A 14,265-nucleotide genomic window follows, 5' to 3' on the forward strand; every position below is an offset into this window, starting at 1 on the left:
CACATAATTTTGCTGATTAACCCTTTTTTTCACCAGCATCTGCCCATTCCACCCCTCCCTCCCCTTGCCCCCCATCTTACGGAGCTGGACTCTGAAATACTGTAGTTTTCCTTCATAAAAGTTAGATGATAACTCTTGAAATCACTGGGGAAATCAGTACTCATGTGGTAAGAAAGTGTTTTACTCCGGCATATGTGTTCTGGTAGCACGGGTTTCTCAAGCTTCAGTGAGGGTCTCTGAGATGCATCTGAAAATGGGCTAGGAATGGTCCTTAGCAGGACATGTCATGCCCAGGCATTCAGAACAAAGGCAGTCAGATGCCTGGGAACACTGTGATACTTGGATTCTCTCCCTTTCCATTTTAACTGTTGAAAAGGAGGGAGAGAAAGCAGTAAGCTTTCCTATGACCAGCCCCTTAGGTCTCCATGGCCCCATGTTCCAGCAGGGGCTCCCCCAACAGCTCTGTTAATGTGCCAGCTCAGCTCCATCACAGGGATGTGCACCTGATGGTTTGTGCCTCATTGGAATGAGCTTCCAGCAAGACACTTCTCACCTCAAGGATCTCATTCCTTTGACCATCAGAGATTTTACAATAACTAGATTTGCTTAAGTGTGGGAATAGCTTGGAAGAAATTCGTGGGAAGAAAAGAAAAGGCAGAGACATTTATTCACTTTATTAAAATTAGTAAAAAAACAGAATAAATATTTTCTCAAAAATATATATCTATAAAATTTACTATAATTTAAATAACACCATAAAAATAAATTCATATTTCTCTAAGCACTCCTATAGTTATTGTCAGCTTTAGAAGACCCATTAATTCTCTCAGTAAGTGGCACGCACTCCCATCCTCACAGATCTTTAGCTGCTGGGTTTCCACTGCTCCACCAGAACTGCAGGTAGAGTGAAACCAGTGCTTGGGGAAGATTTTGGGCAGAGTGCAAAGCATCCACCAAGGTATCATCTGTATTCATTAGCCTTGTGACTGTTCAGAGATGAACGTGACCTCTTCATGAGAAACCCGAAGGGTTTGTGCCTAGGTCCTTCCATACCCCCTGCACAATCTGCTTTATCAAGCATTTAGATTTCCATCTAGAAATACAAATGACACTTTGCCATCGATGCTTTTGGAGATTACACGCTAAACACCAACCAGCACAGCACCACTGAAACCAAAGGCATGCTCTGCCTCATTTTAACACGAAGGAGGAGTGCTTTTAAACCAAATAACCATCTGACTGCTTGTCTAAATCTACAGCAATTCTAGAAACCCGTCATTCTATGCTCTTGCATTTCTTAATGCTGCTTTTCGGATGAACGTCATCAGCTCCCTCATGAACGCTGTTGCGCTCTTCCTTTCTGTATCACATTCCTCCTGAAAAGTTAACCAAGAAAACGATTTCATTTAGTATTTAACCATGATCTGGAGCTTTTGCATCTTGAAATGCTTTTATAAATTATATGGTTCTCTTTAAACCTTAACTGTGCTGATCATCCATGGGAGTCCTTATTTTAGAGGGGGACTAGAACAAGGGAAGGGGACAAGAAGCAAGTTCCTACCTCTCTTCCCAGGCTTGGTGTGAGTGACTGCTTCAGCCTTTCAAACTTCTGGAAAAACCCACTGAACTTCTTCATGGCTGGATCCATTTTCAGCTGTTCTGCTCCTTCAAAGATGACGCTGATGCAGTTCACATCCTGAGATGGAAGAAACAGCAAAGCTGAGTGAGATACAAGGGTTGGTAACCATCGACCACAGTAAGTCTATTGGAAATCATCACGAGTTTCATGCAGCTGCCTGGTGGCAAATAAATTGTTACTGACTTTTGGACTCGTATTTGCAAGCGACTGAGGCAAACAGGCTTGCCTGATGTGCACATGTATTTACTCTGCAGACATGGCAAATGATAGTTCTGCGAGGGTAATGCCCACATGAACCATGTAATTCTCTAAAGACTTTGTCCTAGCTCCTCTGCAGCCATCTGAGAGAAGCTGAGTTTGATTTCTCATTTGATGTGCAAGTGTCAGCAGATAACTGTGGTTTACGTGTCCAGCTTGGATGCAAGATGCTTTCTGCCCCAGGAGCTGGAGCTGTCTGAACAGGAGAGAAAGAAAACCCAACCTGAAGCTACTCCAGCCTCTGCAACAACTGCATGCTGTGAGAGGTGGGGACAATGGCCACACTCTCATGTCACAGCCCTGTTTGCCTTGTCCCATGCCCTGGGAATCCTGGTCTTCTTCCCTAAAGTGGTAGCTGGCATTTGTCTCTGAGACCTCAGGGTCTGGCCAAGGTGACAAAAAGGGCATGAGGGGTACAGAAGAGAAGCAGAGGAAAGAGTGATGATGCTCACACTTGACAGCGTGGGGTTGCTTTGGAAGAGATCAGTTAAAGTCATGAAGAAGGCAAAAAGGAGAGGACACCGTCAGTGGCAGGAGCAGAAGGAGGTGTCATGGGAGAACAAAGGGATGAAAGATGAAAAGCTGATCAGTGAAGATGGGAGGAAACACAGACAGCATCGGCACTGGTGGAGAATATCATGGCACGATGCTGTCTGCATATGCATTTAAAGTCATTGCTCTTAAATACAAAGTATTTTAGGTATAATACAGAGGTAGCAATTTTAAAGCTCTCTCCATTTCCAATAACTAAATTTATGAAAAAAGCTAATTTTCTTTAAAAGAAAAAAGGGAGGTTACTTACATTTATGTCATCTGGAGTTTCAATCCTCAGATTCTGAAAAAGAATATATTAATGAAGCCTTTTAAATATCATCTTCATTACATGAGTGTAAACAAAATGTCACATAAATAGACTTTCAAAAAGGTTAGCTAGTCAAGACCAGGAGGATTCAGAATGTCAGATTTTAGATGACAATCATGGACATTGAACATACCTGACTCTCCTTGGCCATTGACTCTCTCATTTGCTGCAATAGCGTCAGTAATTCAGCCGTGCTGCTCATGTAGGGAGCAGCAGAGATGCTTGCAGCCAGCAGAAGAAGGTAGAGATGGGTCTTCATCGTGATGTGCTCAGAGAGCCCTGAAGTGGCTCTGGACCACTCTTCTCCCATTTTATGGTCTCTCTCTACAGGGAAATAACCGTTTTGGTTGATTTTTGAAGCTGATAGGGAAAAGGCCATTTGTTGAGATTTTCTGGAAGAGACAGGTTCCAGTAAAGTTGGGGTTTAACCTTGGGGCACGCTCCTTACCCAATCAGTGTTTCCACAGAAGTAGGCACTAAGCGTATAAGGATGTGGCCTTTCCATTTTCAAACACTAATATATAGAACGACCCCAAGCATGACCAAGCACTTGTCATCTCCACAGCGCTTCTCTAGAACTCAGAGTTTCTCTGATAACAGTATCTGATCTTCTGATAGGCAATAGGAAAAAAGGCTGTGGCGTAAGTGCTCCACGGAGAACATGTGGACCACTGCCTAGAAAGGGAATATGATGTTCATGCAACACTTGTGTCAAAGTGTGGTCAAAATGCAGGTATTCCATAAGAATTAATTCATTTTCAGCAGGATAACCCAGTGCCCTGGTGCATGTGCTGGAGTGGGAGGGTGGCCCTGGTGATGGGCATGGTGAAGGGGCTCCTTTTGGGTGTGAAGGAGGGATGCAGGATGCGCTGAGTGTGTCAGCCCGGATCCCGTGGGCACGGCAGGGGCCAGGGGGTTGATTTTACGCTATGAAGGGGGAAGCCCATCGAGTTCACAGGGGTCACATCTAAGATCTTAATTCATCCAGAGTGTTACGATGTTATCTGACCAAATTAGCTAACTCCGTGACTCAGGTTTGCCCCCTTCCTGGAAGGTGGAGGAAGTCCTTTTTGATGTCTTTTCAAGGAGGATAGTGTCACCAACCAAAAAGCGCTATCCTGGCTTTCTGCTGGTGTGTTCCTGTGAGGGCAGCAGGGAATCCAGACCCATTTCTCCTGGGAAGAAGAGGACCCACTGGCTCCACTCTGCATGGCTCAGTGTCCCGCAGCCTCGTGCCGCAGCAGTGATGAGTAAGCTCCTCAATATCTCAGTACTTTGAATTAGGGCAGTCAAAAGTGTTTGTGTGGCTTAGCTCAGGCTAACCTGAAAGCTGATTGCTGCCTCCTTCACCATATGCATTTGTCATAGCTAACAGGAATAGGGTTTTGTTTTACACTGCATGCTTATCTGTAGAGGTCTCCTATCATGTGGTACCTGCACGGATCGTATGCTTGCAGGAACACTGACTCTGCACCAGTGCATTGCTGGGAGCTCTGCAGAGAACCTGCCTGGCACCCTCAGGCTGAATTTGTAAGTCAGAATCATCATAGAGTCATGGAATGGTTTGTGTTGGAAGGGGCCTTAAAGCTCATCCAATTCCAAGCCCTGCCATGGGCAAGGACACCTTCCACCAGAGCAGCTTGCTCCAAGCCATGCAGCTGAAACTATTATGCTCCCATCTCAGTCCACTGTGGGTTTGGTGTTTTACTGCTTGTGTCTTTTGGTTTCCTACAAACTCATACTGACTTCAGCAAAGCCTCCTCTCCCTTTGGCTGGCCCCTGGGCTGTACCTGCCAAGCCAGGCTGAGGTGTGACCCCATCACTGCAGACCTCCATGGACAGCTTGGTTCTGAAGTGCTGCAGGACCTCAGCCAGCACTGGGGAAGCTGTGGGAGCTGCTCAGTGCTTCCTGCCCGGTGCAGCATTGATCCCCGCTGTCGCAGTGCCATGAAGCCCCTGCATAAACCACAGCAGCTCAAAGCACTGGTGCCCAGAGGAGGTGACCTGCAGTAGCCCATAGGAACAAGTGAGCTATCGTTTGCTGCTGCTGCCTTCATATCTGTCTGCTGGCATCATTAGCTGGAAGCTGCAACTGTTTGCAGCAGCTGGTTTTGCTCCTTCATCTAGATAAGAATGAAGTCCCGATGGTCAGATAAGGTCTCTTTACCGGCGCGAGTACGACGTGCAGCATGGATGTGGTGCAGTAGCTCGTGCCTCTCCAGCAGCCAGGAGCAAGAAAATGGGCATTTCTGGAAATGAGGGGACAGGCTTCATGTCCCACTGCCTTATCCCTGCAGACAGCTCGGAGCTGCCCGTGCCCCTCTGCTGGGGCAGGTCCCAAGGGAGGTGAAGGACTCATCCAGAGCCACGCTGCAGGGAGAAGGTAACACTGGGGTACTGCAGGGTGAGGAGCCCTCTGTGATCCCAACCCCTTTCCCTGTCTGTTCTGAGGTCTAGGGACCAAGAGGGGGTCCAAAACGTGTCAAAGGGGAGACTGATGGGGGTCCGAGGAGAATCCTCTGGTGCCCCAGCGCTGCTGACCAGGGTGTGCAGCCCATGGGTGTTGCTGAGGGGACACCCATGAAGCAGTGTGTGGGTGTTTTGGTGGTAAATGGGAGGGGGTGAATTCATTCCTAGGGCAGAGTGACGTTCGTGTCCTTTTCCTCCCTTATCTGAAAGGGCAGGGTAGATGTATGAGCAGATCATGCGGCTTTGGAGGTCATATCTTGGTTTTTAATCCTTAATAAATGGGCAGCTTTTGACTAAAGCAAGCTCACACATGGAAACTCCATGTCATCAGTTAACATCAGCAGTAAATGTTACATCTCCTTAACCATAAGTGTTTCCTGAGCACCTCTGAAGTGGCTGCAATGTCCCACCTGAGCACCAGCATCTCAGCTGCAGCAGATGCCACATATGTGGCCACATAAAAAGCTGCAACCATGGTTTGTGGGAACCCCTCCTCTTCCCTCTGCTCCTGGGAAAGCAGAGCTGCTCAGGACTGCTGGGCTTGCTTCCCCCTGAGCTGGATCCAGCCCAGTGCCCAGAGACATGCAGGTGACTTGATGGAGCCACCAGCCCTTGTTTCTGTTCCTTGTAACTTCCTCTGCCCTTAGATGTGCAGCCTTTTCCTCCCTCCCAGCACTCCTAAGAACCTCATTCACGTGCCTTGATGACTCTGGTTTGACACAGCACCTTTCCTTTCTCTTCTGAAATGACTTTTCCCTTGGTTGGCGAGATGGCAAACATGATGCACCGCACTGGCAGCACATCAAGAACTAATTTCTCCCACTCAGGGTGTTTCCAAATGCTCACAAGGACTCTAAATTGTCTTACAGGCATGGCACTAGTCCTCCTGGGGAGCTGATAGCATAAAATGAGAATTACAGGCGCTCCAAACTCTGCTAACCTGTGCTAATGCAGAAAGGAAAATGCTTCCAGAAGAGCAAAACTGAAAGAAAACTGATTTCCCAGTGCTCTGCCCTGCACGGATGGACTCACTGCCAGGTAATCAGAGAATCATAGGATGGTTTGGGTGGAAGGGACCTTAAAGCTCATCCAGCTCCAGCCCCTGCCACGGGCAGGGACCCCTTCCAATGGAGCAGCTTGCTCCAGTGTGTTCTCCTCAGGCGTCAGCAGCATTTGTCTGCTCACCTCCTGAGGCTTAGCTTGCCATGGGGCAGCAATATCCTCCCCACCCATAGGTACACCATATTATTACAGACATTTGTAATGTGGTTTACCCAGGCTGAGAGAGCTGGGCTGGGTCAGCCTGGAGAAGAGAAGGCTCCTGAAGGGGAGACCTTAGAGCAGCTCCAGTGCCTAAACGGGCTGCAGGAAACTTGGAGAGGGGCTTGGGACAAGGGCCTGTAGGGACAGGCCAAGGGGAATGGCTTGAACCTGCCCAAGGGGAGACTGAGCTGAGCTCTTACCAGAAGTTCTAAACAAAAAGCTCTAAATAAATAAATGTATTTAATCTTTGATCACAAATATTATGATAAATAGATATTTCATCTTTTTGTCTCAGCTATTTAATCTTGGTATCATATACGTAAATAAATGATGCCCCTCAGGCAGGTACTGCTGCAGCTATGCCACAGAACTTCAGGAAAACACCCTGATTTCAAACTCAATTCTGCTCATATTTAAAGAGCTTTTTTCTCTTTTTTTCTCTCCTACCTTCAGAAAATGAAGATTCTGCCTATTCCCTAAACATCTGCAGGAGAGCAGAGCAAGGGCCCTGCCTTCCAATCCGTACTTTTTCCTTTCACTCACATGGCTTTATCCAAGCCTTGCCATATACTCTAATCATTATAGTGCACGAAACCCACGCTGGAATAAGTTGAAGTTCTTTTATTAATGGTCAGTTTGAACATCCGAGCTCTGTACAAATATAAAAGCTCTCTATAAATTAAATAAATACATTAACACCTGCAATGAGACATAAATAGCTGACGAGATACACATGAAACATTCACATTGACATTGGGCCATCAGTGCTCGGTGGCAGCTTTGCAGGAATCCAGCAGAACTGGCTCTAGTGTTGGGTAAGAGGCACCTTGGACCTGCTGGGATGGCATCACCCATCAGCAGGGCTTCAACAGTGCTCGTGAAACCTCTGTAAGAACTTCCTGTAGCGCTGCAGGACTTTGTCCAGGGTCACCTCTTGTATCGCACAGTGACCGTCCCTCTCCCGTTTCTAGAAGAATAATAATATCAACAGGTAATAGTGCTCATAAAGGAGAGACTAAAAAGAGCATATTGCTGTGGAGCTGTGGCTGTATTATTCAACCACAGCTAGGTGATATTTAATCAGAAGGAATGAGAGATCTTTGTGAATGAACACAGTAGTAGGAATACCGCTTCCTGGCTGACTCGGCTTACCAAGATGTGGCTTAGGGCCTTTTCTTATTCATCTCCTAGCTAATGACAAGTTTGGATTTGTTGAAGGGTGACACATCTTTTAGAAATCTGTAACTTCCATCCAGACTCTATACAGGGAAGGGTTTTCTATAGAACCATTGCAAAGTGAAGAGCGTATGGAAACAGCATCATAATTTTGCTGCTGGCTTTAGCTGATCAGGCTGCTGAGTTGTTTAATTTCATGTTTTGAAAATGAGTAAGTCATTCATTCATAACATCAGATTTTTACCTATTTAGTTACTACAAATAACAGACAAAGAACTTACTTTATGTGATTTACTTAAAGCTGATATTATGGCCTCCTTGTTTTTCTCCATCAGAGAAAAGTATGTTCTCATCTGATCATTATTAACGTAATGCTTCAGCTGTTTCATGGTTCTGTTAAGGTGACAGGGAACGTGGTTGCACTAAAAAACAAATATACCAAGCAAAATGATTTGCAGAAGCAGATGATTTAGATGTTATCTTTCATTCAATAACTAACTGTATGCACAGCAGAAACAGCAGTTACTCAGTGTCTACTCTAGTTCTGCACAGTTAGGGAAAATGGTACTTCAAGCAACCTGTTCTAGTGGAATGCGTCCCTGCCCATGGCAGGGAGTGAAACTGCATGAGCTGTAACCCCCTTCCAACCCAAACCAGGCTGATTCTATGATTTCTATGATTTTCCTGTGTTTTCTGGAATTTGATAAAAATTCTATAGAAGGAGAGAAAAATACACGTAGCATCAAAAAACAACCCCAACAATAGAACGGAAAAACAGGGCAAAGAGTTGTAAAACAGTGTTAAAATCCATTGGGGTTACAGTGATTCATCAAAATCACACTGAGGAGCCTGAAAATATTACATCAGCTAATTGCCTTTCACAGCTACTGTCTCCATGCAGAAGGACAGAAACTCTGTCTCTAAAGTCTGTTCTTCACCCTCTTTAAAGCTGTAGACTCTAAACATTCCTCCAAAGATAAAGCCTCCCAACAACAGAGTGCTTGTTCTTCATTATTTTTCATGAACCCTTTCTCACTTCACAGAGCCTGAGAAATCTGCAGACCACAGGCTGAAACCCACTGATCAGCAGGGCTGTGCGTGACAACTTGCCTGCAAGTTGCTGCCTTCAAACTCCACGATGCTGTGCAACAGCTCAACTTGGCTGTTTGCCGATAGGTAAGAACATGTCAGTGTTTGCAGCACCAGCCATATTCAGTGTCTATGTTCTAAATGACTCCAGGTCATACTCGGGGTCTTCACCTCATATAGTGATGTCAAGAACAGCCTCAGTATTAAGCTGTCTGCAGGAGCTCCTGAGCTTGCCTTCATCAAGAGCATGGCCAAGTCTCAGAATTGGTTATTTATCTCCATAACTTTTTACATACAAGGAAATCCAGTGAATTTGGCAGAATGATGAATATACTGATGAAAGCATGTGTATTCTCTTGTTGTCATATTAGGTCTCTTTTAGTAGCCTAACTCATTCTTTCTCTCAAGTTCTGCAAAGCATCACCATTTTCCATAGGATTAACAACAAAAGTCATAAAGAAGCTTTAAAAGTCTTACCTGAAATTTCTTGGCAGGTACTGGAAGAAAGCTCTATGATTTTAAAGCAGAAAACAGTGTTAGAAGGTAATTCTCTTCGAAGTGACTGCCGCATTGTTAAGCATCTCTACCTAACTACATATCGTCTCCATCAGGTTTTCTATTTCTGAACTTCCTTTGGGGAAACAATTGCAGCACCAGCTTCCGAGGAGAGGCTGACACGCAGCGCCTTCAGCATCTCAAGTTGAACAAACAAAACAGGACACGCAACCTAAGCTGAAACTAGCCCAGTCTTGATTTTAGGCTTCCATTAAAAACACAGTAGAAAATGAAGAAAAGGCAATGACCCACCTTCTTGTCTGCCAGATCCACTAAATCCTTGAAGTTCGCTAGAAATTCTTCTGTTGCACTTCCCATTGAGCCACAGAAGCAGCTACTCAATAAGAAGACATAGAGCAACAGCATTTTTGCTTCCAGGAAAGCTAGCTTTGATTTATGCCAGTTTAACACCACACGGTGCCTATATATACCCATGCACACCTTGAATATTAAATCAATGGGAAAGTTTTCTCATATAGGAAAAGGCACAAGAACACAGCGTGAATTACTACAGGCACTGTGGGATGGATGCCTCAGTGGGGACAGGTTGGGGGTTTCCTTCCCTCTGACATCAAATAAGGGAAAATACCTTTGTAGATAAAGAGATGTCTTTTTTTACACAGTATCAAAAGCTCATCACAGGAAATAGGAGCATTCCTTCTGTAACACACATCCTTATGTGGTTCTGTTCTTATTTCTGCATCACACAATCAGGTAGATGGAGATCTGGAAACCCAAATAGTTCTTACATTCCACTTGGTAATAGGACATCCTTTGTTCAAAAGGATTTTCTCACATAAACTGTGGTTCTAGGTATAGTAAAAAATAATAGCAAGCTCTTAGGCATCACAGACCCTCCCACCACTTAACCAATGTGACTCCTTTAGCCTTCCTCCTTCAGCCTCAGTCTTCTGTGAAATTCAGTATATAATATAAAGCTGAGGGAAACATGGGTTTAACTAGTCATAGCCAAATAGCAAAAGTATGATGGGCATTAATGGCAGAAATTAGCAGTCCTGGCATCCGGACCTGTCCTTTAACATCAGTGGAAAATATCTACTGAAAAATACTGAAATGCTTATAAATGGTTAAAAATTCCCTTTGGAGGCCTGGAAAGGGCTTGTGAGAGGGCAACGGTTGCTCATTAAAAGGTTATAATTTTCCAGCAAAATCAGACCAATCATTAGACAGGGTGAGAAGAGTCATCTGGTTTTCCATAGGCATCTGCTCGAGAATCAAGAAACAGCAGACCTTGTGCAAACGGTTGCAGAATCATAGAATGATAGAATAGTTAGGGTTGGAAAGGACCTTAAGATCATCCAGTTCCAACCCCCTGCCATGGGCAGGGACACCTCACTCTAAACCATCTCACCCAAGGCTTTGTCCAACCTGGCCTTGAACACTGCCAGGGATGAAGCATTCACAACCTCCCTGGGCAACCCATTCCAGTGCCTCACCACCCTCACAGGAAAGAATTTCCTCCTTATATCCAATCTAAACTTCCCCTGTTTAAGTTTTAACCCATTACCCCTTGTCCTATCACTACAGTCCCTAATGAAGAGTCCCTCCCCAGCATCCCTATAGGCCCCCTTCGGATACTGGAAGGCTGCTCTGAGGTCTCCACACAGCCTTCTCCAGGCTGAACAGCCCCAACTTTCTCAGCCGATCTTCATATGGGAGGGGCTCCAATCCCCTGATCATCCTCGTGGCCTCCTCTGGACTTGTTCCAACAGTTCCATGTCCTTTTTATGTTGAGGACACCAGAACTGCACACAATGCTCCAGGTGAGGTCTCACGAGAGCAGAGTAGAGGGGCAGGATCACCTCCTTCTACCTGCTGGTCATGCTCCTTTTGATGCAAATAACCTTATGCAGTCAAATAATTAATTGCTCAGGATTTAATTTTATGAATAGATCCCTATCAGTCTTGTTAAAACCACTGCTAAACAGTTAGATATGCCTACAAGTTAAGAAAACCTTTTTTTTTTTTTAATTGAACCATTAGTTAGAATCTTTTGATTCTAACTGAAAAAACTGGAAAAAGCTGAAAAAAGCTTTTAACACCAGGCTGATAGAGCATCTATTGTCAGAGCATATCCAGAGAAACATCAGAGGCCCCCAGCTGAAAATATTTGCATACTGGAAGAGCACAAGGGATAACACAACACAAACTGGCATTCCTCCGTAGAAATCAGCGCCTGACTACTCTTAGTGAGAGGATGCTGAGCAAGAGAGACTTTTACTTGACCATGTATGGAGAGGGATAAAATGCACCTGTGATAAACCAGGCAGAAGAAACGCAGGTCTTCTGAAAGGTTTCCCTTTCCCACATGGAAAAGGCTTGTTTTATAGCCAAACAAGCATCGCCATGTTCCATAGCATGGCTATAAAGCAAGCATTTTGTTACATTTCACAAACTGGAAGTTTTATTACAAAGTAATATAGACATTAGTTTATCTTGTGTCTAGTTCATATCATATGATATTCCAACAGAGTTTCTATGTTGTTCTATTTAACAAGAATTGAAGGAGCAAACGTTTCTTGCTATACTGGCAGATAATCTAATCTCTCGGGGCTGTCACCAGCACGTGAATCAGCAACACCCTCTTACCCAGTTTTGAAATAATGACAGATTTTGTCCCAAACTGGTGAAACCCATGGTGACATCACCTGGCATGACCTGGGAGAGAGGCAAGAGGCACGTGAGTTTTAATAACGGGAGGCTTCTGTCCATCACCCATGGGTAGCGCCAGGGCTGTTCTTTGTATGACATTGCCGATGAGTGTGGCCGAATCTGAAGGAAGAAAGAGCTGTGACATTATGGCAGACATGTGGGGGTAGAATGGAAAAAATGCATGAAGGGAGCACAGGATAAGTGTCTCCCAGTAAAGTGCCATGTGCCCAACTGCAGCAGAGACAAAGGAGATCGATAATGTAAGGTTGCATCTCCCAGATGAGTGCAAGTATCTTGTCTGTCAGACACAGAATTTCAGCTCCGTTATGTAGCAGTCTCCCTTCAGATGCACACAGGAGGCATTTCTGAATGCTTTCTAATTTTGTTCTGATTTAATCAGGAAACTGAGTTTTTTTTGGCTTCTTTTCCACCTTCTGGCAATTGCTGGCATCGCTCACCTGGAAGCATGCAGCGGTTTTTGGTCAGCTGCCACTGAGCCATCTGTGGAACAACAGAAGCTGTTTGCATTCCATGTGACAAGCTGCTGTGATTTATTTTCATGTTTGGGTGTAAGTCCAACACCGTTCCCCTCTGTGCATGGCAACTCTCAGTCCACAAGAGACATTGACAGAGCAAAGAAAAAGAAGGCAATACTGTTTCTTTACAAACAGCTTGTATTCCATTTCCAACAACCTTTGTAGGCAGGTGGAAAACATGGAAAAGAATACTATATGCCATGAGATAAAACATTTCTGCTTGATGGGAGGCCACATGTCCGGGTTGGACACCCCATGCATCAGAATGGTATCTGAGTGATCACAATGGCCCATATTATTTGCTCCAATAGGAAGCTGAAGTACAATGCTTGTGCCTCACAACCGCTGCGATGGGGATGTGGCAGAGGGTGCTCACACATCTCATGTATTCTAACAGTACTTCTTGAGTCCTGCTATTCAAGGATACCTTATACCACTTGGTTAGTCATTCTTTCCCTCTTTTTCATATGGATCAAAGGGAAAATTCCCCTCAAATTAAACCTAAGCGGAGGAATCATACAGATGCATGACTACATTCTCTTCCTGCACTGAGACTGATGTGGAATTTCTGCAGTTTGGGTTGTAGATTTCCTACCGAGGAAGGTGAATTACCAGATCAAAAAGCACCTCAGGTTTGTAAACCATTTCCTGACTCTCATCTGTCACTGTGAGAGGGATGTATCACACAGTACCAACAGCGTCATGGTGAACCACCGCTAACCCACAGCCCCAAGGACTCATCCTATTGCTGGAAAAACTAGAGCACACACCGCTGCCAACAGCACTGGCATTGCCAGAGCCCACCAGTTAGCTGTGGCAGCTCCGATGATGCTGTGCCATCTGCATGCTGGTCATTAGTCCCGTTCTGGCTCTGATTCAGGGCACAATGGGCAGAATGAGTGGACATCAAAGCCAGCATCGGAAATGTGGTTTCTGAGGCAGAAGCAGTGAGTTGGGCATCTGCAGGTTTGCCTTGAAAGCAGGGTACAGCCTCATGCTCCCCACAACCCAGTTGCCGCCAGGTCTCCTCATCCCTTAATCCGCCTGTCGAACAAGAGGCCTTGTCTGGGTGACCATACACTGTCACTCGGCTCTGTTTGATGGTGGGGCTGTGGGATTTGTCTTCCAACAGGTAACCTCTCTGCTCCGAGGCGGAGGGACGGAGCTGAAGCCAGCTGGAGCTTTCCAGTGCCACAGCTGCCGTACCTGCACTGCGGGAACACGGAGCCACAGCAGCAGCCTGAAAACCTTGGTTTTAAATCCTCTTGAATTATAGTTTTATTATTGGTTTGTGGGTTTAATCAAAGTGCTTGCTGCTTGAGCGAGTTAGGAGGAGGCCATGGAGATGCTGCGAGGGCTGGAGCAGCTCTGCTCTGGAGCCAGGCTGAGAGAGCTGGGCTGGGGCAGCCTGGAGAAGAGAAGGCTCCTGAAGGGGAGACCTGAGAGCAGCTCCAGTGCCTAAAGGGGCTGCAGGAAACCTGGAGAGGGGCTTGGGATAAGGGATGCAGGGACAGGCCAAGGGGAATGGCTTGAACCTGCCCGAGAGGAGACTGAGCTGAGCTCTTAGGCAGAAGCTCTTCCCTGTGAGGGTGCTGAGGCGCTGGCACAGGGTGCCCAGAGAAGCTGTGGCTGCCCCATCCCTGGCAGTGCTCAAGGCCAGGTCGGACACAGGGGCTTGGAGCAAGCTGCTCCAGTGGAAGGGGTCCCTGCCAGTGGCAGGGGTTGGAGCTGGAGGAGCTCTGAGG

General features: G+C 45.8%; 1 protein-coding gene across 1 annotated transcript; it reads right to left on the bottom strand.

Annotated features, from left to right (window-relative positions):
* Nucleotides 1-516: 516 nt before the first annotated feature.
* On the bottom strand, nt 517-3,384 carry LOC133209526 (uncharacterized). Its single transcript, XM_061348193.1, has 3 exons — nt 2,866-3,384; nt 1,526-1,762; nt 517-1,382 (listed from the first exon to the last, which is right to left on the bottom strand). Exons 1-3 carry the CDS (start codon nt 3,136-3,138, stop codon nt 1,281-1,283), a joined length of 612 nt encoding a protein of 203 aa, XP_061204177.1. The 5' UTR covers nt 3,139-3,384; the 3' UTR covers nt 517-1,280.
* Between the last annotated feature and the right edge of the window lie 10,881 nt (nt 3,385-14,265).

This window comes from Neopsephotus bourkii, unplaced genomic scaffold (assembly GCF_033783945.1).
Source record: "Neopsephotus bourkii isolate Nb327-2 ecotype Australia unplaced genomic scaffold, CSIRO-AGI_Nbou_v1 NB_52, whole genome shotgun sequence".
NCBI lineage: Eukaryota > Metazoa > Chordata > Aves > Psittaciformes > Psittacidae > Neopsephotus > Neopsephotus bourkii.